General features: G+C 44.5%; 2 protein-coding genes across 6 annotated transcripts in view; one reads left to right on the forward strand and one right to left on the reverse strand.

Moving 5' to 3' along the window:
• The window catches only part of SLC66A1 (solute carrier family 66 member 1), a 45714-nt gene that overhangs the window by 9876 nt on the left and 10893 nt on the right, over positions 1–24945 (forward strand). The window contains exons 4-10 of one of the 4 annotated variants that reach the window (XM_074933929.1): positions 1008–1137; positions 2274–2361; positions 5383–5534; positions 6138–6230; positions 6958–7143; positions 7670–7799; positions 8066–8393. In XM_074933929.1, coding sequence (XP_074790030.1) covers positions 1008–1137; positions 2274–2361; positions 5383–5534; positions 6138–6230; positions 6958–7143; positions 7670–7765 — 745 coding nt within the window. In that variant the 3' untranslated portion in view covers positions 7766–7799; positions 8066–8393. Of the gene's footprint in view, positions 1–465; positions 732–1007; positions 1138–2273; positions 2362–5382; positions 5535–6137; positions 6231–6957; positions 7144–7669; positions 8404–24945 lie in introns of those variants that run through there. The other 3 variants (XM_074933932.1, XM_074933930.1, XM_074933928.1) reach the window with 3 other exon arrangements.
• CAPZB (capping actin protein of muscle Z-line subunit beta) overlaps positions 16245–24945 on the reverse strand; it is a 109900-nt gene continuing 101199 nt past the window's right edge. Inside the window, exons 7-10 of one of the 2 annotated variants that reach the window (XM_074933933.1) lie at positions 22430–22495; positions 21124–21200; positions 19702–19814; positions 16245–17039 (exon numbers count right to left, since the gene is read on the reverse strand). In XM_074933933.1, coding sequence (XP_074790034.1) covers positions 19712–19814; positions 21124–21200; positions 22430–22495 — 246 coding nt within the window. In that variant the 3' untranslated portion in view covers positions 16245–17039; positions 19702–19711. The remainder of the gene's footprint in view (positions 17040–19701; positions 19815–21123; positions 21201–22429; positions 22496–24945) is intronic. The other variant, XM_074933934.1, reaches the window with a different exon arrangement.

The following is a 24945-nucleotide window of genomic DNA, read 5'->3' on the forward strand; positions in this document are numbered from 1 at the left end:
AGTTAGCACATGTGACTCCATTTTGGTTTGGGGCCCACCATTGTTTAAATGCCAGCACAGCATACACCAGGAGGAGTGATCCTTAGATACTGAATCCCTGTGAAAATCCTCCTCCTTGTCTCCAGCCTGCCTTGACTCCCAGTATCTGGTTTTTGTTAGTCTCTAACTCCCTGTTTCTTGGCCTTGATGTGAGGCCTCCCATCCTGATAATAAAAGTTACTGATGCATGGCTTTAGAACCATGCTGTGTAATTAACATACTGGTATAGCACGAGGAATGCACCAAGCAGGGATAGGTGGTAGATAAGACAAGGGTTTGTTTATTGGCTAAGGTTTCCGATGCACGAGGGCAACATGCTTTGCTAAAAAGTATATAACCTTTGTATAATCTGTATTCAGGGTCCCCTCCTGGCTAGCAGGGGGGCACCACGCTCGAGCGTAATAAACTTAGTGCCTTTTGGGAACTCTGCAGTTGTGCACTTTATTTCTGTGCCTCAGCCTAGATTCGAACTGTGCGTGTCCTAACAAGGTGTAATTCGCAGCACTTGTGTGCGTGTCCTAACAAGGTGTAATTCGTAGCACATGTGTGCGTGTCCTACCAGGTGTAATTCGTAGCACATGTGTGCGTGTCCTATCAGGTGTAATTCGTAACAGCTATAATGTGGGCTGGGGCAGTGAGGGGAGGGAACCCACTGAAAGCGCTCCTTGCAGATCTTCCTGCTAAAACCACAGGTGAGTCAGTGCCTTCGGGCTTGTCTACATGAGGAAATTTACCAGCAGAACTGTGCCGTAAAGCTAGACTGCAATAGTTTTGCTGGTAAATTTCCCTGTGTAGATAAGCCCTTAGCCTGATGCCGGTTTGTACTCCTCTGTGGAGTTTAAAAACTAACATAGCATCCAGATCATCGGGGGTCCAACATTCAAGGAACCTCTGGCCTCTGCTCCACTGGGGTACTGGTGAATTGATTGTGTAGAGCTGACTCTCTCTCTCTTTCTCCACCTCCACAGACAATATTACCAGGCCTGTAAAACAGGTAATATGGACCAGGCTCTCTCCATATACTTCCTGCTGGGATGGCTAGGAGGAGATTCCTTAAATCTAATAGGCTCTTTCCTGGCCAATCAGTTGCCACTACAGGTAATGATTTAGGTTTTTCTGTGTGATTTGCATTTTGGCTGGCAAGGAGTAGTGTCCAGATTCTCTGTGTGGGTGGTAGCAGGGAGAAAACCGAGCTCATTGGTATGACAGGGACTCCCTAGCCAGTGCTGCGCGTGTGCGTGTGTGTGCATGTGTGTGTGGTGGGGGAGTGAGTGGAGTTAGGACACTTATTAAAAGAATGACCATGATTTTGCTTGCTGTTCTTTTTTTATAGGGCAAGATTGTTACAATAACTAGAGATGGGCCTGAGCCATGCAGTTGGGATCTGGAGCCAAAACTCTCCAATATGCAGGCGTGTCTGGCTCAGGGCTTTTGCTTCAGACCCTTCTCACTGTCTGATCAGTAAAGATCACCTTCTGATTGACAGAGGAGATATGACCCAGGATAGAGGCTGGTGTGCAGTCTGAGACTCTGGGTCTAAGCTCTGCCAGCATCTTGCTCTATCCAGCATTACAGGCAGCTAAGATCAGCTGAAATTAATTTCTTGAGCACATGGGCAAGAAACGTCTCTTGCCCTGTGGACTTTCTGAAGGATGCACTGAACCAAAGAGAAGCCCCTGAGTTTCTGGAGGTTGTCTAGGTCATGGTTGTGGCCTGAGGGAAGGAGGTTTCACTCTGTAAGACCAAGAGATGTTCCAATGTCATGCATAGTCTGTCTCTCTCTGATTCATTTTCTTACAAGTGGGAAGGCTAGTTGGTGAAAATCCAGGGCAGGGCATCTTTTCTCCTGCTAGATCAGAGTGGTGAAAGTGGAGCCCCAGAGTTCTACATTATCCCCATTTTACAGATGGGGATAGTGATACTGACCTCCTTTATAAAGTGCTTTGAGCTCTACTCATGACAAGCACTGAGTAAGAGATGGGGATTATAACTACTACATTGTAGTGTCCCTCATTCTGGATGTGGCCTGTGGAGACTATAAGAGCCAGTGTGCAATGCCTCTGGCTGGACCAAGGGAGAGTTTCCTGGCTGGGCCTTGTAGCTGCCATTAGCTGATCCTCTATAATCAGACTGAGGAAAGCTGCTAGGCTGAGCAGAGTCTTGGAGTCCATCTGTGGATGAGCTGAGGGAGGCAGTTCTGCCATATGACTGACTGATTGTGTTTCCTCCTGCAGGTTTACACTGCCATTTACTACGTGCTTGCAGACTTGGTCATGTTGTCTCTCTACCTCTACTACAAAGTCAAGAACCAGAGCAGAGGCTGTGAGTTGATAGTTACTAATGGAATCCGGCAACACTTACATTTTGCAAACGCAACTTTGAAAGCTGCTTCCTCCTGCAGTGGCACTAATGTTGTTGGCTGTGGGAGGAGCTCAGGCAGCAGCCTGCTGGGATTAAACATTTTTCCTGTTCAGCCAGGAGAGCACAGCAGGGATATGGTGACCAAAGGACACCTCAGGGTAGCAGTACCATGAATTTACACTATTACAACTGTTAGCAATAGGAGGGCCCTCTTTCACACAGGGGCGAGCATCTGATTTCTCTCATGAGATTAAGAAGCCAAAAAATTCCCAAAGGGCTCCAGGCTAGAGCCAGCTTAAAATCCCCTAAACACTAATGTATTGAGAAAGAAATATTGTAAATACCAGTTAGCTGTAAACTAGTAAAAAATGACTGGCAACTAGACTAGCAAGTGAAATCACTTACTGGGTTCAAGGCTTGCAACCTAGTCTATAAACATGGAAATCCCTGTGGAGCTGGAGCTCTAGCTATTTCTGAGCTGCTGCTTATCCTGGCAAAGAGTCTGATCTCTTGGCATCCTGGAGCTTCCGTAATCTGCCTCTAAGCGTAAACCAAAGCTATACTGGCCTAGGGCAGTGGTTCTCAAGCTGCTGCCCGCAGGCCACTTCGGCCCAGTCAGCACACAGCTGTGGCCCATGTGACACCATCAGGGCCATACAGGTTGTGTATGTATAATATAACATTTGTGTGGCCTAGGGCAGAGGTTCTCAACCCTTTTCTTTCTGAGGCACCGCCCGCTGCTGCCCCCAACATGCTATAAAAACTCCACGGCCCACCTGTGTCACAACTGTTTTTCTGCATATGAAAGCCAGGGCTGGCATTAGGGGGGTACCAAGCCGGGCAACTACCCGTGGCCCCATTCCACAGGGGCCCCAGCAAAGCCACATTGCTCAGGCTTCGGCTTCCGTCATGGGTGGCAGGGCCCCAGGCTTCAGCCCCACGCAGTGGAGCTTCAGCTTTCTGCCCTGGGACCCAGTGAGTCAGATGCTGGCCCTGCTTGGCAGACCCCCTGAAACGTGCTTCCAGCCCCCGCAGGGGGCCCCTGTCCCTGACTTGAGAACCACTGACCTAGAGCATTTCCTGCAGTATTAATAGCAGTCAGCTGTGCTTTGGGTCCTCTGCTAATCCCCAGACACTACCCTGTGTTTTGATAAATATTCTGTGTTTGAGCCTAAGTAGAACTCCTCCATAGGACTGGTTTACAGTAGTTAGACCTATATAGTGCCTCTTTCCCAGCTATGTTCTAGCTTTGTCATTTAGTACGGTATGAAAATTAATTAATCCATAGAAGAAACACTAAGAGGAGGAAACAAAGAAATATCTTTAAAAGGGTGAGGGGTTAAAACCAGCCTGGTGATTTGCAGCTTAGCAGTTATTGCAGTAATGCCTAGAGAGAAAGCACATGCACATAACAAGAAATAACCCTGGCCTCCAAAGAATTCACAGTCTAAATTGACAAATGGATGAAGGGCAGGAGGAAGGGAGTGAGTGCTATTATCTCCATTTTGCAGATTGGGGGGAGGGATAGCTCAGTGGTTTGAGCTTTGGCCTGCTAAACCCAGGGTTGTGAGTTCAATCCTTGAGGGGGCCATTTAGGGATCTGGGGCAAAAATTGGGGATTGGTCCGCTTTGAGCAGGGGGTTGGACTAGATGACGTCCTGAGGTCCCTTCCAACCCTGATAGTCTGAGTCTATGAGAGGGAGGTTGGAGAGATGACATGGCTTGCCTGAGGTGTCACAGGGAATCTGTGACAGAGTTAAGAGTAGATATAGGGTTTGGTAGATGCTTTTCCTTACCAGGTATACAGTCTGGGCCTGAAACTGTTGAAAAGGGCAGTAACAGAAATGTCACTTCAAAGTTCAAGAAGATTCTCCCCCCCCGCCTTAGATAGGAGGGGGCACTGGAAAAGAGAGAAGCAATATGGCTCCATCGGGACATTTTTAGTAACCTGAATATATAAAAGGAATCCACAAAAAATGGAAACGTAAACAAATTGCTAAAGATGAGTACAAAAAAATAGCACAAGCATGTAGGGAGAAAAATCAGAGAGGCTACGGCACAAAATGAGTTACACCAGAATCGGGGCCTTAAGTGTGTGCTGTTGAGTGGTATTAAGACAGAAAAACCTTAAAGGATTTTTTTTAGCCTTGGCAGTGTTCCTTTTAAGAATGTTAAGCTCAGAATGATTTCCTTTTTCATAGTGGATGAATTGGCCTTATCATGAGATAGCAAATGTGGTTTTTTAATCTCTCTGAAGTTACTTGGTACTAACTATACGACCAGAGGCTTGAAACAGAGTGTGCCTAGAGTGGAGCTGGAGGCGTGACTTCCTGCTTAGACAGAGTATCCACATTGGCGTACTCCACACTCCAAGTGCAGGAGGGGCTATGCACTGTTTGCCTAGGGTTTCAGACAGGATCATAGTTGGGGTGGCTAGCCTGTTCTGCACTTTAGTTTCTAGCATGCTGGCTCAATCAAGCTAGTGTGAGGGTCTCTCTCGTCAAGCCGGAAGCTACGCCTTCCGGCTTCAGTGCAGACCTACCCACAATGAAACTGAATGTAGATTTTTAGACTTCCTTTTATTCTACAGTTTTTCCTTTCTTCACTAGGAGGTCTTGTAATGGCAAAAGGAGGGACCTTTACTCTTTAACTTTTGAGTAATCAAATATCTGCACTGAAGGCAGGTGCTGCTAACCTGTGATGTGTTTAAATGTCTGCCACATGCATTGCATAGCCCTTCCCCAGTACCACCATGTGAGGAATGGAACTTGGTTATGGAAGGCCTGCCTTCAACAGAAATCTGAACCTGCCTCTGTGGAACTGATGCCTCCCTCTTCTGTAGGATGACACTGGCCCTGGTTTTTCTGGAGGTGATGGGATGCAGATTTAACTGGAATCCAGGTTGCCTCGTGTAGTGCATGGACCCACTCACTCCTTCTCGTTGGTGGCACTTTGTAACTCACCTCTGCTTTCTCTTCCCAGTTTCTGCTCCTATTAATGCAGCCTTTGCCTTCATTTTTCTGGGAACGGTGTCAGCAACATCCTTGCTGGGCAGAGCTGGCTCCATAGTTGAAACGGTGACATTTAAAGGGAGGACTCTTCTGTCTGCCGCAGCGGATGTGGCTGGATGCGAGGTGAGCCCCTCTTGATAGATGGGGGCAGGGAGGAGGCTGAGGATTTGTGGGAAAGATGAATAATCAGTTTGAAGTGGGAATGTCCCACAGAGAGGGAGAGCTGGCAATCTTGTCATGTGACAGTTTCAGCCAATAGCTAGCCAGGCAACTCAAAAGAACTATTGACCAGGTGGAAAGACAACAGTGCATACCTGGGTTTGGTCAGTCATAGACTTTAAGGTCAGAAGGGACCATTATGATCATCTAGTCTGACCTCCTGCGCAACGCAGGCCACAGAATCTCACCCACCCACTCCTGTAACAAACCCCTAAACTATGTCTGAGCTACTGAAGTCCTCAACTTGTGGCTTAAAGATTTCGAGATGCAGAGAATCCTCCAGCAAGTGACCCGTGCCCCACGCTGCAGAGGAAGGTGAAAAACTTCCAGGGCCTCTGCCATTCTGCCCTGGAGGAAAATTCCTTCCCGACCCCAAATATGGCGATCAGCTAAACCTAATCATGTGACCTCACCTCTGCCACCAGATGCCTGTAAATCCAAGGATACAGTTCTGCATGTGCCTTGTACAATGCATAACAGTTTGGTGTTTTATGTCTTGCCCTGCAGCCTTTCACCAAGAAGGAAATCATTGGCTTCACTGTTGGCTCGATCGCCTCCTTGTTATATCTGTTCTCCCGAGTGCCCCAGATCTACACTAATGTAAGTGACCCACTGGAGGTGGGGATGGGATCCAACCCGCTGCTGGGGTTATCTTCCCTTGGGGAAGGTGAAAGGAGCTCCCTTTCTGCTGAGATTCCAGAGCTGGGAGTAGGGGAGTTTCCTTTATCCCTAAGGGCTGCTGATGCAAGAGGCAGAGGGCTCCAGGCCAATAACCAGCTGTGTTTCCAGAACCTTCCCAAGGGCCATCTCTGTGTATTTTCACACTGGGTCCTGATTGATTTAACCTCTTGACTTCCATGCAGCAGCTGTTTCTCCCCATTGTAAAGGTGGGACGCTAATTTTGCTGTATATTTTACAACTGGAGCTGAAAGACTATTGCTATTGAGCCCACCCCATCATTTAGGATTCTGTTATGGTGGATATCTTTGGGAAGGGGGGGGGAGGAAGAGAGAGAGATGAACGAGGGATACAGATGCTGGCCAATTCTCTAGGATACAATTCCCATTTTTAATTTTCCCTGCTCTTCTTGGAGTATCTACTACGGTCACAGCAGAGCATGGTCAAGTGACCCTAAGCATGCCAACACTGTCTAAGAAGCTTGTCCTTCAAACAGTGGATACCAGCACTCAATAAGCTTAGTCATCATCTAGATCCTCCTCCCTTTGCATATCACCTGGGAATCCATGCCTGGTATATCTAGAGTATTTCTGCTATCAAGGAAGTCTTTTTATTCTCCAGCCCCTTCTAATATGGCTTCCTCTTCCAGTTCAAGAGGAAATCTACCAAAGGTGTCTCATACTGTCTTTTTGCTTTGGTGATGCTGGGGAACTCGCTGTATGGAATAAGTGTGCTTCTGAAGAACCCAGACCGAGGGCAAGACGAAGGCAACTACATCATTCATCACCTCCCCTGGCTGATTGGTAGCCTGGGGGTCCTGTCTCTTGATGTGATTGTATCCTCTTCTGGTAATGCTCCCTGCCCCAAGTTTCTGTGGTGTTGCCAGCTCATTACTTCTAATGCTCTGCACAAATAACCATTAAACAGGTGGTCTCTTCTGGGATGGTGGGTGGGCAGGGCTGTTCAGAGGCAGATTTTTGTTGATGCTGTTACACAGCCAACCTGTGCTTTGCAGCTGAAGTCTTTCCCCTCTGTGTTACAGTGATCTCTTACAATAATGTTGGAACAATACATGCTTATTATAGTTCCTAGCATGAAGGGTCCCTGATCCTCTTTGGGACCTCTGGTCACTACCCTAATACAATGAAATAGTCCTTATCTGTAGATCTCAAAGTGCTTTACAAAGGAGATAACCATGATTATCCCCATCTTACAATGGTAACCATGCACCTCTTGGCATAGAAAGAACCAACCAACCTCTATTTTCCCCCCGGAACTAAAGGCTTCCTCCCTAGACAGAGCTTCCTAATTTCTCCTATCTAGACCTTATGTAACGGAAATAAGGCTTAACACCTCCTCAGATCTCCTTCCAATTCCTTGCCTATCGGAAGAGAAGACCTTGCACTTCTGAGAGAGAGGCCCTGCTTGGCAAGCAAGATGAACCCTTTGACAGCTGACAAAGGAACTGTCCCCAAGCAAGAATGGATACTGGTGAGAACTCTGGCTTCAAACTAAGCCATAGCGAGTTGCCATCAGGTTCCTAGACCTGTTTTTGGGTGACTCCTGTTAACAGAAGAAGATGTAAGCGAGTGTGCGGTATGATGCTTCCTGCAGAAAGTGCTTGGCCATCTGGCAGATCTCACCTGCTTGTAGTGATGACTCAAAAGGGATTAAATATTGTGACATTTCTGTACCTGGATCATAGTCACTTTTAAAAACTAGCTGAATTTGATTCCACTTTTCTCCCTCCCTTCCAGAAGGCTGCCCTGAGCCAGCTCTGCATCAGACATTACTAGCAAGAATGAAAAATCTCTAGGGGATGGAGGGAAGATGAGGCTGTCTACCTTCCTGTTTTAAGCAAATGAACACAGACGCTGAGAGTGGCTGCCATTTAACTTCACCTTTAAGGGTTTATGGACAGTGGCTCCCTTTGCCTATCTGAATAATGTTGCACATTCTTCTTCTGGCAGTTAAGGCAGAGAGTGAGGCCAGTGATGGGGTTGGAGAGAGGCGTTTTAATACGTGTGTGTGTGTGTGTAATTTTATCAAAATATTTGGCAGCCAACTTTCTAGAAAAATAAATCTTTGTCTAACATGCCTCCCTTGGTTTTTATTTTGATTCCAAAGGACACTTCAGTTTTGGCTTGTCTCCATTCTCTTCCTCTTGTACAATTAGTCTTTAAAATGGCTTGTGGGGTGACTACCCCCTACCCAGGGCCATTCACTTTCTCCTTGTGAACTTTCATTTGGTCCTCGCTGAGAGTTTTTCACATCCATTCTTTCCCTAGAGGTAAGCTTTTTCCTTCATTTCTAAAGCAGATATGCTGGCAGAGACTACCTTAGCTGTCTGCCATGTAAGATGGGCAGTATATCCACTCACAGCCCCACCTTACCCATGTTTTAAGTATTAGCTGTCCACTGAGGTTGCTGGGAGATAACTGCTCCAGACAGCAGATGCAGGATGGGCCTAGACCAGCATTTCTCACATGTGGCCACCAGAGGCTTTTCTTGTGGCTACAGCCTCCTGCACTGTGATTGGTGTGGGGGAGAAGGGGGCAAAACTGTGGCCTGTTTCCCAGGGCTGCCAGCAAGGGTTGGGTCCTGCCCCCCTTTGAAGGAAAAACACTAGAGGGGCAGGCAGCTGGTCAATTCCCTGCTTTCCCAGGGGTTTAGGGGGGCAGGCTTCAGACTCCATGCAGTGGCAGGCCCCGCTGCCTCCCTGCCCATCTCGCCCCCCCATCCAGGGCTTAATTTGTCCCAGGGCTTGCTAAGGCTGAATAAGTCTGCTGTGAAAAGTGATATTAACAAATATCACTTTTCACAGCAGCAGACTTATGGCTAGCAAATCTTTTTTAAAAAGCCAACATAAAGTACCTTATGTTTTTCTATTTTGTTTAGGTCCAGTAAAGAATAGACAATTGTACATTTATTACTGAGTCTGAAAACCCACTGCATAAATAAATTACAATGATGGACAAGTTGGTACATTTTGTTTTTCCTAAAGTTAGTTATTTTAGGAAAAATGGTCTGCGCAGCCACTAGCAAGAGTTAGTGACCATACTGTGAGGCCACCCAAAAACGTGTTGTGAAAGCTCCTGGCCTAGACTACATTCCCACTGAGCCATCATGTAGCTGAGGAGGCTATGGCAGCTCTCTAGGTAATGACTAAGTCAGAGGTGATTCTCAAACTTGATCTCTGGGAGGAAGCTACTCTTCCCCCATTCTAGGGTGTTGGGTGACAGAGAGAAACTTAACCTCATACTTTGGTTTAAACCAGACACTAACTACCCCTTTTCATTTCACAATCCCTTGAAAGTAGAATTGTTGGTGATAGAACTTGCAAATATTCTGGGTATGAGGCCAGACACGGGCAGTGCTGCTGTAATAATCCTTCACTGGGTTTTACAGTTCCTGAGTTGCAAAGAGTGCTCCTCTCCCATGGAAAAACTGATTTGGAGAGGGGAGGTAAAAAGCTGTTATAATTCCATAAAAGCTAAATGGAGCACTCACTTTGCAGTGGAGTCTGACACCAACTCAGTAGTAGCGGGGCCCTTCCCGGGATGCAGAAACAAGTGTTCTACAACAGAGCCTTCAGAAGAAACAGGTCAACTAGCTGACAGAACCAGTACAGCACAGCAGTGTGTGAATGGGGGAATCTATAGCCACTATTAACCTGGCAGTACTGACTGGCAGAGGTAGGGCAAGCACAAGAGGTTGGGAGCTAGGCCTCTTGTCTTCTATTCCTAGCTCTTACTATGACCTTGCAACTTACCTTCTTTGTGTCTTAGGCTTACACATTTGTAAAATGTGAAGAGTATTTACTTATCCTGGACTTTTCTATGGCTTAGAGATAAGAGCTTTGCTACAGGCACGAGTGGGCAAAATCCAAGCAGAACATCCCAACCTGGCACTACATCTGTGTCAAAGTAGCTGGTCTGTGCTCGTGAGCTGAAGAGCTTGAACCCCAATTCCATATTACAATACACTGCAGAAGCGTCTTCTACTGAGTCAAATAGAGCTGTTGTGGCTACTTCCATTAGAGGTGGGAGCGTGCCTCCCAGCCTTGCTCGAGTGGCACCGCTGCCACTTCAGCAAGGTTTTAATTTAAAAAAAAGGCAGGGGGGATGTTGTGCTATGAGCTGCCTCCTCCGCACTGTGGGTCCAAGCTTGGGGGGCTAGCCCTTGCCCCAATGTCCATGTTATCTCTGGTGTGCTAGCTTGACCACTGTTAGCATGTATCTGTTTACCCAAACTAGGAGGTACGCTCCAGCTGCAGTGTAGACATACCTTAGATCCCTACTACTTCAAACAAGCCTAGGTCACTGCACCCCACATGGGTGCAACAATGGGCCAGTTGGTGGCTACTGATGCACACTTGGCCTTGAGGGGCAGTCAATACTGGCCCAGTGGCAGGAGGCAAGAGGCTGACTGGTCACAGCTTATATTGTCCATATCTGTTGTAAAGCAGAGAGGGAGGGAGGCTGTTCACTAGTGTTACACAACTAGCACTTGCTTGCAGTCATCGTTCAAGAAGCCAGCGACACTGTTATCCAGACACAGCTGGCACAGGGGATGGGCACAATATGTACACTACTTTTTTTGAAGGAAGAAGAGGAAAGGGAGCACCTACCTTTAAAGCTTCCCTTCCAGAGGTGGTGAGGGGGTTAATCTTCAACTCATAACTTTTGTAGGAAGGGGGGGGGGGGAGGGAAGGTTTTTTTTAAACAGCTGGATGGTGCACAGTAGGTACAGTTCCTAGAGCAGGAAATCAGCCTGTAGCAATTCTGTTCGCAGTACAGCTCAAGCACAGGCTCTGGCAAGCAGGTGAACACAAGACTTCAGGTTGTTTTCATCATCCTTGTCCATTTGCCTTAGAAGCCTGGTTCATAGTCCTGTACTTTTCATTATAAAGTATACCAAGGAATTAATATACCTGGCTCACAGTAGCACTAAATTATTAGTCCTTTGCTATTAAAGGGAGGGAGGAAAGTGTTTTTTTTTTTTTTTTAAATGAACAGGTACTTAGGGGCAGGATATGTGAAGCTTTCCCCCATCTAGCTTTGTAGTTGATGGCATTGCTCTGCATAATCAGGAGCACTGGTTCAGCCATGAGAGGGCTGTATAACCCCACACAACCTCCCTCATCTAGTCACCAGGTAGCTCTTGGTAATCAGGATTCCACAGCTGCTACAAACCTTCCCCTCACATGAGGTGAAGCAGCTCACAAAAGAGTTCTCTCTAATCTAGGGAAAGAACACGGCCTGTACCTACATACTAATCCCTTCTGCATTGTTTCACTGCTGATCTTAAAATAAGGAAGAGGCCAGGACGACAATTTAACTGTATGGCATGATTATTGAACTTTGGCCAGGGCTCTGATGGAAAGAAATTACATGTCTTACAAAGGCCCAATTTACGGGAAATGCCCTCGGAGGAATATTTTTGAGAGATTAGTTAATTACACTCTCTGATACTTGATTCCGTACTGGCTTCTACCAAACTGATTTTTCCAGGAGTTCTCCCACTACTTTCCTGAGGAGAGAGATTAAGATTTTCACCCTAATAATTACTAATTCATGAGTTTCATAATTCCCTCTTCTTTTGTGCCTTTTACAAGAGGATGGACTTAGATTGACTGTCAGGAATAGCTCCTGAACTTTCCCATGCTCACTTCCTCTAAAAATCCTGCCAGTTTAAGAAACTCTTCCATTCAAGTCCATGTTTTAGTTCTAACAGAAACTACAAAACAGATTAGCAGGTGTAAAACAGCATATTGAAATTCAAGGGAGCGATGCCAATTCACTGCAGTTAAGGAGCTGGGCCCTTATTTGTAACCAGGTTAGGCAACAATGCTTTGTAACTAAATTCCCTGCCATAGCAATATTTGAAGCATATATATATAATATATATATCCAGCTCTGGGTTAGAGCTGCTTGCGCTGTCATACCTAGACAACTATCTATTGTTGGCAAATCTTTTCTTTCAGGAAAATGGAAACAAAGTAACAGTTTCAAAAGGTGACTAGCAAAGTTTGACTCAAATTTCTGGACTGAAGCCTCAATTCAGCAGAGTGCTTCAATATACTTAACTTTAAGCATGTTCAAAAATATTTTGCTAAATCAGGGCCCTTTACACACAGCTATAGCAGTGCTCATCACTGCAGGATCTGGCTTTACATTAAATGAGGTTTTAGAACTATGGGCTCTGGCTACTTACAGCTGTTGATGAGGGGCTCACCATTCCTCTGGCCCAGCTACATGATGCTAAATTACTTTTCCAGGTAAGCAATTGCAAATACGCAGGGAGGTGGGATGCAGTATACTTGATTAAAGTGTGGTCCATGTTTTAAAGAAGCATGAGAACCTCTTATTTAGAGCCACGCGTTTTCTCCAGTCAGAGGCTGAAAGTCTTATCAGAGCTAGACCCTATCACTTGCTAACTATATTAGTCAGCAAGAGGGAGATAACTCTTCCCTGCTGCTGCCCAAGGTATGTTGACAAGGTACTAAAGGGATACCTGTCCTGGGCCTAGTTGATGGTACTTCAGAAGCCAGAGCTGTTCCTGGTGTACTTTGAGAACTAGAAAATTGTATCTAAGGACAAATGGAGATTAGGATCCCATTGTCTTAGATACTATGTAAGAGCCTTACCTAGCCAAAAGGTGGGAGTGGAACAGAGAAGTGACTTCCCTCATGGTTACACAAGTCAGAGACAGAGTTAGGAATGGAACTTAGGTCTCGAGTCCACCACATTCCCCATTAGACAATGCTGCTTCTGGATAGGTAGCATGAATCTCTCATTTGACTGTATGTAGACAAATCCTTACATAAATCCTACTATTGTAGACTAACTACACAGGTATAGTTAAAGCAGTGCAACCACCCTAGTGTGGATACACTGATGGCAGTACAAAAAGTGCTTATAAGGCTACAGATTATTTTCCTGTAGGGGAATAAGCTATACCACTAACTACATTCACAGTAGGTGATGTATCACTAATGGCTGATTTTAAAAAAGTTATATCCCTCCCTAACATAGTTCTGTTAGTGAAGTCTAGGTGTAGACCAGGCTCGTATTGCTAGCAGTATAATCCCTCTAACGTATAATATTAGTCTCACCTGTAGTTAAACGGGTAGGAGGAGCTTGTGAGAAAGAAGCTTTAGAACAGGTAACAGGTAGAATTAGAAACAGCAGGGAGGAACATGCTGCTCCCCAGCCTAAGTTGACATACTATTTTCAAACTTCAGGAGTTATTACAAATTTTGCTCTCACTTCAGAAGTTCCATATTACAGAACCAAATGGCAACACCACAAACTCAAATGTTACCCTTGAGGTTGCAGACTTTAAGGAGGGAGGATGTACATTTACTCCTTAGCTCCAATCCTTTCACATGACCTGAATTAGAGACACCAGAGGTCCCATGGGTAAAAATTCAGGCATGGGGCTTTAATCACATGCAGATGTCTGAATGTTAAATAGGTCACATTGGAACAGCATAATTAGAGTAAAAAAAGTACTTCCATCAATATTTATGCCTACATTTTCATTTCACATTCACACAGGGTCATCCAGAGGATAATTCTGTAGGCCAGATGCTGACAGCCCATCAGGCATTTGCTCCCTTCTCCCTCTCATTGTATTTTATGGGAATTAATCAACACCCACTATAAACAAAAAGTAAGCACAAGACCAGATAGTATGTTCAAAGCTGCTTAAAATGTGTCTCCATAGACTTACTAAAACCCATGTCAGGCCCCATTTGCAGCTCAGACTGATGGGAAAGCTTGCCTAACCTCTACCACTTCACCATAGTTGGGCTAAAGCTTAAACTGAAGACTGACTACGGCTAGCCAGCTGCTTCAGTTCTATGATATTCCTCTGAACCAAAAAGACTGTGAGAAGACAGTTTATATTCCCAATAATAAGAATACCTTATAGGTCATCTCTGTAAATTAATGAGCAAAGGAAAGAGTTGGACAGATTATTGGCTACTTGTAATGACTTCAAATCTCTCCCATTACTGGTGTATCTGAGCACCTCCCACACATAAATGAGTTTCTCCGTACACCATCCCAGGTGAGGTAGAGAAGTATCCTTGCTTTACAGGTGGGGAACAAGAGGCAAAGATCAAGTGACTTGCCCAAGATCACACACAGAATCCATGGCAGAGCTGACAACTGAATCCAGCTGTCCTAATCCAAGGTCAAGCACAAAACCATTCTTCCTCAAACCATACAGTGCAACTGCAAAGTTGGACTGAGGTCAGTATTAAAGTAAAAGGTGCTCTCCAGTATAATACTGGCACTGCAGGAAGAAAGGAAGGTGAAGGAGATAGGTTAGCTAATCTAGCCCAGATCAAGGGTGAACAGATGATAGGGCAAGGGATTGGCAGGTGTTACCCAGCATCATGCGTCACCAATGAAAGCTGTTGCCAGCTGAGGATAGAGAAAGTATATGCAGGTCAGGCCACATTGTTCTCAGTTCTGGGGTGAGTCAGATGAAGTCTCCTAACATTTCTCTCACTTCCTTGGCAGCCAGTTGAACAAATTTCTAAGATGTTCATAATCAACTTATGAAAGGGAAACATTGGCAACTCCCTTACAGCATTAACTTAAGCTACTCGAAGTAAGTGTGTTAACACAAGAACAGCCATACTGGGTCAGACCAAGGGTCCATCGAGCCCACTATCCTGCCTTCCAACAGTGGCCAATGCAAGATGCTTCAGAGGGAATGAACAAAACAGGCAATCAAAGTGATCCACCCCTTCTTATCCACTCCCAGCTTCTGTTGATAGCTATTAGGAGCTGAGTTATGAAGGGGAGTCACGCCCCCATCTTCCTAGGAGTGCTGCTTGCTGGGGGAAGACTGAACCATGGGACAAATGTCACTCTTTACAAAAAATTAAAGCCTTTTACTTTCTTCCATGAGCAGCCCCCTGGATCAGATTTCCCAAATGACAGTTAGTCAAAGCCTGACCTGACCGTGAGGGTGAGATGCACTTTCCCATTCCTACCAAACCACCCGCCATCTTACATCCTGGCCTTTCATGTCCCTCCTTCAACCCAGTAGCAAGTAAGTACTGTCAAAAACCAGAGATGAGACATGGCGGACTCAGTCGTTTTGTGGTGTAGTGTGAGGCTGTCTGTCCACTATGCACCCCTGCTGGTTCTCTCAGGAGACAGGCCATGGACTGAAGGGACATGGAAGCTGATGATCTTCTGGACATGGTTCTTCCAAGAGAAAGGCCTTCCAACTGCCACTTGAAAGACATTCTTGGTGTGAATAAGTAGATTTCTGACCACAGAGCTACATGTCTTGCTCCTTCCACAAGCACTAAATTCACTTACGTAAGTTAAAAAGGTGTCTAGGTGGAAATGAAGTGGCCGAACAGCTTTTCACTAGTGCCATTGCTTAGAATTGGCCACATTTAACATTGCCAAGTGTTGGTTAAGCCTCTCTTCTTCCCGAGTGCTTTGACAAACAGGTTTTACCTCAGCTATGTTCAACATACGCAATGATGCCAGATATTCTAATTATTCTCAGAATACATCTGTTCCACATTTGCTATATGCCTGAAGCGCCAATCGCAGAATGCAGCAGGGTGCCAACATCCTCATGCCAACATCTTGAAAGTATGGCAAGCTAATGAAAAACACAGCCACATAAAGCTGGCGAGATGCACCCCATCTGTGACTAGCAAAGTAAATCAAATAGTCTCCCTTCAACCAAATAAGTTTCAGCTGATCTTGGTGTGAGACAAGAAGAGCTCACTTGCTTTCTGTGGCCATACAGTATAGTAGTTGTTTAAATTACAAACATCTGTATATAGACGGGGCAGCTGCTCCCTACTACCATAAAAGAATGCATCATGAGCATAAACGCTAAGCAATGAGACAGGAAGGAAGAAGAAATAAAAAAGGACACTGGATGCACATTGCTTCCCAGGATTTTATAATTTTTATTTTGTGGGTTTTTTTGTTTTTAGTATGGAGGCTCAAGTATAAGATGTAGATTCAATTTAAGCTTTACAAAAAACAAAAATCAAAACAAAAACCCCTTTTGCATTCCATAAAAATTGACAGAAAGGTGCCTTGGAACAAGGCTATAGAAGAGCAGAACTTTCAGTGGGTCCCCAAATCAATGCTTCCTTGCAAGTCTGGTTTAGTCAGTATAGTACAACACTGAGGAACACCCTCTCTTCCCTCCCTCCCACCAGCTGTCCCCCATGCCCAGTCCCCACACATACGTGGAATACGTTTTTCCAGTTTTTCCTCTTTCACACACCACAGTATTTAATAAATTTTGTTTTACATTTTTTACACCAATGTAACAAAAGGCAGGGGGGCGGGGAGGAAAAGAAACAGAATGAATGGTGTTTATGCATATAAATGGGAGAAGAGGGGGAAAAATGCATGACTTCTACAGAAATATATTCTAAGGTCTCGATAGTAAAATGTGGTGCAAAGTAAGCTTCGGAGACTGAAAAAGTTTGTACAGCTTTATTCATGGGGAGATGGCAGCATATGGATAGTAGTGGATGCAAATTGTGATGTAACCAAAAAGGGGGGTCTGGGGAGAAAATGAATTTTCTAAGAAAGGAATCTAATGAGTGCATGGCATGTCTTGTTAGCATGAAGAGTATTTTAACTTTGCTGCTTTTTCTTCAAAGCCTCCACCAGGTCATTTTTAAGAGCATCTTGTTTTGATTTGTCTGCAAAAGTCTGCACAGACCTGTTGGGAGGAAGGAAACAAATTAAAGTGGGACATTTGAAAGCAGTGATTTTTAACAGGTATTCTTCTGGGATTTGAGGCAATAGCAGGCTTAGAGGAAACAACCTCTATTTGCCTGTTGCAAATACGGAGGACAAGAGGTAAAGTGAACACTTTTCCGCAAGTATAGCAAAATTCACTCTAACAGGGAGTCACCACAGATATACTTCCTCTGAAGTTCCACTACCTCCAATTCTTGGGGGGAGAAGCCCAATCCTTTACATTAGATCTTGGGAACATCTAGTTGTCCCTCAGACTGTGTGTTAGAGGGGATCAATCTCAAAGTGATCATGACATTAAGGTAGATAATCCAGCAGTTATTCTGTGGCAACTCTGCAATGGACCTGTTTGTAGGACCTAACAAATAGTCCAGGTAATGAATATCTCAGTATGTGGCAGCCATGTCATACCATCCCTTCCAATGCATTTACTCATGGGAAGAGCAGAAGCTGCTTTACAGAAAGACTAAGAAGTTTCTCTCTTCTTAGGGCAGAGTCCAAATGAGAGTTGTTTTAACTCTGGCTTGCGAAAGCTGCTTTATGGAATAAATTACCAAGATAATGAATCTCTCATGTATGTCCATGTGCTTCGAGACACAAAGCATTAGGTTCACCTAGGCATTCGGGCAGCTATTGCTTTAAGTTTAAACAGCTAAAAATGTACATTAGAAAGCTAGAGATTTTTAAGAAGCTAGTCTTTGTATTTTCCTATGAGCTACGATGTAGCTGTTGGAAGGAAGGTACTCTTTCATTATGGAATGGAGGCCCACTAGCTATAAACCCCATCATGGGCTTCTCGCAGAACGCATCATATAAAAAAAATTCCAACAAGGAACTCTTGGGGCTTATGCTCTGGGGATCGGGGGAGAGTATTTTCCTTCTTAAGGAGTTAGCAGCTGCAACAAAGCAGACCACTAGAGCAATTGTCAACATGGGACTGCAAACTCCAAGAGGATGGTGAGCAGATCTCAAGGGGTCGCTGTATGGGAGAGGTTGAGAGCCACTGATATTAGAGCAGTTTAACTTTTAAAAATCTTTATTTTTGAGTGGAAGCTATAGATCTATAACAGATGAGATATTTCCGATATCTGCTGGCAGTTCTTGAGAAAATCATATGATGAGACAATTCTGCTTTACACATACTATTCCTTTATCCCAGTTCTTTACTAGGGGTACAGCATGTCCAGAGATTTCTGTTCAGGCACTTATTTGCCTCTCCAGTTTATTCTTTATCTACAGTCATCAACTGCAACCAAAGCAAGTGAAGTAGAATAGATGTGATAATGGTATTGCAGACAAAATAGACCCCTGGCTTTCTTAGTAAATGGTTTTAGAAAAAAGCCACACATTTAAAGAATCACCTTGATTTTGCTTATTAATACTTTCATGGACATGGCTAAAGAATCTTTCAGCTGTTACAGCAAGGTACAATAAAGATCCCTAGTTAAAAAAGGGATTTTATAACTGATCAGATAACAGAACAATGACACTGGCCTTTTAAAGAGATGCTAACACCTCAGGGAAGCTATTAGCATCCAATTTAGTAGACTCCTCTCCATATATTCTATATTTTACATTCTCTCCTATGGTCAGGGCTACGTTATTACTGGGTGCTCGTTTCTGAAAAGCAAGTCCATTTTTTGTATCAGAGAGTTATTTTTCTAATGTTCTTAAAAAGTATTTCCATCCTCTCGTCTCTGGAGAATTCAGTTGATTTAACATAAATATATACATTTTATATTTGCATTTGTCACAGGTTAAAGTAATGGTTCTGAGCCATCATCAACAAACAGTGCTCATTTTCCCCTCCGTCAGCTTAGCATGTTTAAGAAGGCATCTGTAACTCATTAGGAATTGGAGTGGAAGGTTAAACTGGCCCAGGGTTAGTCACTGCCATGCATCCTAAGCAATCAAAGCTCCAAGAGCAACCTACAGTATATGAGCAAACCCCTTTACAATGGGCTGTGCACGGCACAGGGAAATGGAGGCTAGAAACATTTCCGTAGCATGAGTGGAGCTGAATTTTCAAGCTCCAAGAAAGACTCAGATATACAAGGCAAAAAGAGGATTCGGAGGGAAGGGGGAAATCAGCATTGGTTGCTATTAGCCTTGAAGTACCAAGACCAAAGGGCCCTTTGTATTTCATCATTTACAATGGAAAGGACACCTACTTACTTCCAAAACCTTCCTTCTATTCAGAGGGAAAGGAGTACTGTAAAATTACAAGGAATGAGTATTCTATAAGATCTGTATAGCTGCTGAAAAAAAAAAAGTGACGGTGCAATTGTAATGGAGCCCTAGGGTTTTGGGTCAAACCAGTGAATACGAGCTACCACCACTTTGGGTACGTGGCCATCTACTGTATAATTGCCCCCCAAGACAGAGTGCAAAACAAAACTGGCAAATCCCCCCACGTTTCAGTGCACAGAACTCCATACAGTGGGAATAAAGATCAAGGCATTCATTGGTTCTATGAAGGTGAAACAAATTAAAAGTTGGTCATCAGTCTGCAGGAGTTACGGATTAGTTCTGGTTTCAGTTGTCATGCATAGGTAAGACAGCCTGTTCTTGGCAGGGTGAGTCCTAGTTTAATGCTGATTGTCACACCTCACAGGCAGGGGTACCTGGATTGGTTTAGTTATCAGGCTGGATGTAGATCTGACGCTGGGTCAACACTTGAGAAAGCTCCCTCTGCAACTGCTTATACTTTTGGTTGTCGGGGATAGCATCAATAGATCTACAGAGAGTAGTTCAGAAATGAGTGAAGGAGAATAGGGAAAAGAACAGTCAGAAGAACCCAGTAACAGACAGCTGGCATCCTGGAAGCCACTAGGAACGAGTTCAGGAAGAACAAGTGTAAATACACGAGTCAGAGGAAACAGGAAAGGTGAGACGGAAAAGCCAGACCCAGATACTCTGGGTGATAACAGATTACCTCATTGACGCACAAAATAGTAGCTCTTTTAGACTGAGGTATTGGAGAATATATTGCATAGATTCAACTACAGGGATTTTCAGCAAGGTTCACACAGGAAAAAATAATCAGTTACATATTTCCATGTGATGTTAATGGCAGCTGCCTGGCCAATTCCCCACATACCACAATGAAAATGAGGGACAATTTTCAACCAGCACTTCATTAAATAGGTCTGTCAAGTACTAGGTCCCACTCCAGCCAAATGGCCATTAGGAAGGCAGCAGAAGTGTTTTATTAGCACCATAATTCTACCATTGCAGGGCAGACCTGCTGATGCTTTCATACATCAGTATACATGGAAACTGCAGAATCTGCATATTTGTCTATTGTGTTTTCTGCATTATTGAACTATGCTGGGGAGTCCAATTTACAGGGTGGAAGAGTTTACTTAGCATCAAACACCTCTCAGTTCTGCACTTTCCTCCCCAAGAGTTAAAACACACCAACCCAGAACTTGCTATGCAAAGTTCCTGATTGGACATGATCAAGGTCCAAAGCCTCACACAACTTCCCTGCAGAAATACACAGCAGGCTCGGCTCATTCACTTGGTCTGCTCTGGTAAGCTACATTCCAGCCTGAGGGAGTGGGGAAGAAAAGAAGTGGCGCATTTTAAAAAAACTACAAGCTCTGTTTTCATAGAATCGCCAGTTCCTTATGATTGTTTGGCATTTGAGAATTATTTTTAAGAATAAGTTTAGGTCTATGAGTCAAAATTTAATTACCCAGCACACAAAACCTTCAGTCTGAATAATTAAGCTGCCCATTAAAAAATAATCTCATCAAGCTACAGTACCTTATTGTGCTATGCTCTTCTCGAACAGGGAACAAGGGGTTAAAGTGCTGCAAATTCCTGTAGTCGAAAGGTGTAAGAGAAATGTTCTCTAAATACACCACTACTGGTGAATGTTTCCAAAACCCAATGAGGTGACTAATTGGAGATATGGAAAGGGGAAGTTCTAGCAAAGGAATGCCAGTCACTGTTTGACTGTGGGACAATACTGCAGGTGCTGCTGGGGGAGGGAGAGGGGCTAAGTGAGTTCTAAGAGCCAGCTGTGGATGGTCCATTACCTCAGCCCATTAACGATGTCCTTTGTTTTTCCAAAATAAATCTCATTCAGCGTACTTCTGATTTTGTTTTCCATGTCCTAGAAGAAAGGGAGAAGCCAGCCTATTAATCACTGCAGTTGTTTCTATGGTTGTTACAGTCTCTTATGAGTACCCCTTCACCGGCTCAGTTGACTGTATTGAGATGCAATGCTTTCCACAGCATGATTTGGCCCACTGTATCCTGTTATTTAAGTTTTCATGTCAGACTGTGTGCCCCACTTCTCCTAACAGCTGCAGATTCAGCTCACATTAGTGTCTGAGGATTCACTTTGCTCCTGGTTACTGTGGAAGGCTATATACACAAAATACCTGTCCAGAACCACAAGAGGGCAGTTTTTGTTCAGGGATCCAACTCGTATCCCACTGCAAACAGGACAGCCCATTCGCCCCCTCTTATTAGTTCCAATCCCTAACAGAACGAACTCCCAGGTTCTGAGTCAGCCATTTAAGGAACCCAAGAAGTTAAGGGTTCCATAGAACGAAGTTGAATTCTCTGAGTTGGTGGCTAATGGTACAACTGCAATATGTTTGGAAGTGATACTTTCTCCCCCAGCAACTTCAGTCTCGCCTGAATCACTGGCCACCCCTCCTCTGACAAAAGGACCAAAATCAAGTGTGTTTTATCCTTGATGCTTTGAGTGTCTGGTGGTCTTCAGCAACAGTATTATGTGCACACACTCATTTAACTAAGAATTTTCTCCCCTCCTTCCAAAGTGACTATGAAGTCTGAAATCGATGAGGATAAGAGCTTCTTTCAAAAATATGGTGTGCTAAAACAGCAGCCAACCAAGTGTTGCTCCACACCCCTTTTCCAGCAACTAATGCAATCTTATCCTTGACTCTTAGTAGACTGAGGATAAGACTGACAATTGCAATGAAGTCAAGTTCTGTGAAAAGCAACCGCAGAGCACTTAATGAGCACTTCCTACGCGCTGACATGTCAGCTGAAAGGGCAGCTCTGTATACTATGGCATGGCTTTCAGTAATTCTGTCAAAAACAATGACTCTGTAAGTGACTCTGGGTGGGAAAGTGTTTACTAATACTAAGGACACGGCCATTTCATTTCCAGGAAGGTTATTACTGTATTGAGTGGGGGAGAGAGGTAAGGAAGGAGTGACTAGAATTGTGCAGGAAGGACTTTTCACAGCTAAGAACTATTGTGAAGCACACAAAGGGTCTTAACTCATTAGACAGCAAAGATGGCTGGGAAATTTAGCCTCAGTACAACGTAAGTTACTAGAGCTACGATGGTCCCAGTGTACTTACCTCTACCAAGCGTCCAATATTGGCTATGTGTGGGGAAGAATCGCTCACAGTTTCATCTTTCTCCATCTGGAGAGAAAAGAAATAGAACCAGTTGTAATGGAGAAACAAGGTGGGAAGGGATACATGATAATTCCACATACTAACAGCAGGGATGGGAGAATGTGGGTAAATGCCAGTGTTGTAGAGTAAACGCAGCCTTTTTCAGAATAAGGTCAGGTATAAAATGCATATGGTTTGTTAGCCAAATGGGAAACCCCAAAAGTACAAATCTCATTAGTGAGCAGTACACCAGCCAACTCAAGCAACCATCTCACATGAAGGACAAGTCGTCCCCAGACTGGAGACAGAGTCATGTTGGTGCGTCCTTCAAACATTTCTCCGTAATCCCATTTCACCAGCAATAACCCCACAGTACCATGAGAGACCCTTTCTGTTTGCACCACCACTCACCTATCATCTCTAAAGGGGATATGTGTATACTGCAGAGTTGGCCATGCACTGTCCATTATGTGGCTGCAGTAGATACACCATGCATGCAATTATTCTTTGATGGGGACAGAAAGAAGGGGGACACACAAGCTGTCTGGATTCATAGCCACTGGAGCTATTGATGAGGTGCACATTACATGGAGCTGTCAGTCTAAAATCTGGGGTCTGTCCCTGTAAAACAGCTGTTTTTTATTCTTCATCTCAGCACTATTTGTAACCGCATATGGGAGCAAATTCGGTATTTTCAGATCTTCCCAGTTATCTGCACTTTGGAAATTATTTATCTTCCAACGGAAGTGGGAGCAATACAGTGGATGTCCCAAGCTGCTGTGGCTTGGGAAGGCAAGACCACAGCAGTCTGCTAACATTAGTGATAATTTAGGTTACTGCCCACCTTCAGCTGCTACCAAACTGCAGGCACACAGAAATAGGAAGTTCCACCAAAATTCATCTCTTATTAGCAAGAGCAAAGGTGTTCCAGACACTAAGTACTTGGCACAGAGGATTCTACTTTGCAAGGCACATCTAGTTAACACGCCAAACTTTTAACATGAAGTTTCTGCAACCAAGACAAAGTTTAGCCCCACTATTGATGCTATTGTTTTAATGAGTAAAATCCCCAGTTATGCACTGCAGAACACTTGCTTAGGGAAGTCTGAACAGGGGACAGCCAATGAGCCAACTGAGACTTAGAACCCCCTTACCCCACTGAGAGTAAGTTAGAGCTGACACTAGAATACCATGTTCCCTTTACAAGCTCTGCCTCTACTTAGAGCAACCTAAGGCAGCATTCATCTGGAGACCGCAGCCGGCCCCGTGTAATCTGTAAACCTGTGGTGCTAGTGAAGAGACTGGCTCCTCTGCTGCCTTAGGTGAAAATTCTTCTTGCTAAATGTAGATATGCTGCCAACCAGTGAATATCAATCCTAGGACAGGCAACCGATACAGATGTGCTGAGAAGGCATAAAAACGAAGAAGGGAGAAAGATGTTGTAGACAGGGGATTCTTCAGAGAGTTTCAGTAATCCACTGAATTCTCTTATCCATCTGTTCCTGTCCCTCCCTCGAGGTCTAGTCTGGAAATCTAGTGCAGCTACAGGTTTCTCCTTTTAAGTTAAGTTCTATCAAGCCTGGAGGCGCATTTAATTAAGTTGGAGCCTTGAAGACAAAAAATAACCTGGGAGGTGAGGGGAGAGAGGGGGAAGAAGAAAGTTTAATTTTCCCCTTAGTCAGATTGTTTACATACAACAGAGACATGTTGCCTAGAAAAAGAATCTGACCGCGGAGAGGATGAACATAAATCTGAACTATAACAAGCACACATTATGGTGAGGTTGGGGGGCCATCAGTATATTGACCAAATGTGGGACACTGGGGCATTGGCAATGGTTGCTTTACTTCCACAGGCTCCCCACTGAATCTCCTACACACCTGGACAGGCCCCGCTCACTGGCAAAACACAATCTGAAAATAGAATTATTTTTGTAAAACGTATTTTATTACGTCTCCATAAAATCTGCTGCCAGAAGGAAAACATTTTTATGTGCTGTAGAAGCCCAGATGTTATGAGAGGCTGTTTTAAGGGAGTTCGGAGTCAGTCCACAGCCATGTTATACAAACAGCAGCTTTTTCTTCTTTTAAAGGCTCCTTCAGTGGGCTGTTAACGTAAGATTTCAAGCAGAAAGCCTGCAGCTGCTATAAAAGGGGGTTAATTTACTTTGGAGGGGAAATTCCATTCTATAAGTTGATGTTAACAAGCAGCTCATCTTCCCACTGTCACTCCCCATCTGCCAATGAGCTCAGTCAAAAAAAGCTAACACTCCAGAATGAGCCAAGTCCCATCTACATGTCTCAGTCACTCCTCTCCCATCTGAGATGCACATGAGCTGGCTTCCTTGCCTCATTTCCCGAGCCATCTGCTGCAAGTCCAGTTCTGAGGGAAGTTCGCTCTTCTGGGTATATTAAGCTCTGGATAGCTAGTTGGAGACTTGGGATGTCTCACATGCAGAATACAGCAGCTCTGTGCTG

Source organism: Natator depressus, chromosome 18 (genome assembly GCF_965152275.1).
Source record: "Natator depressus isolate rNatDep1 chromosome 18, rNatDep2.hap1, whole genome shotgun sequence".
In the NCBI taxonomy this organism is placed as follows: Eukaryota; Metazoa; Chordata; order Testudines; family Cheloniidae; genus Natator; species Natator depressus.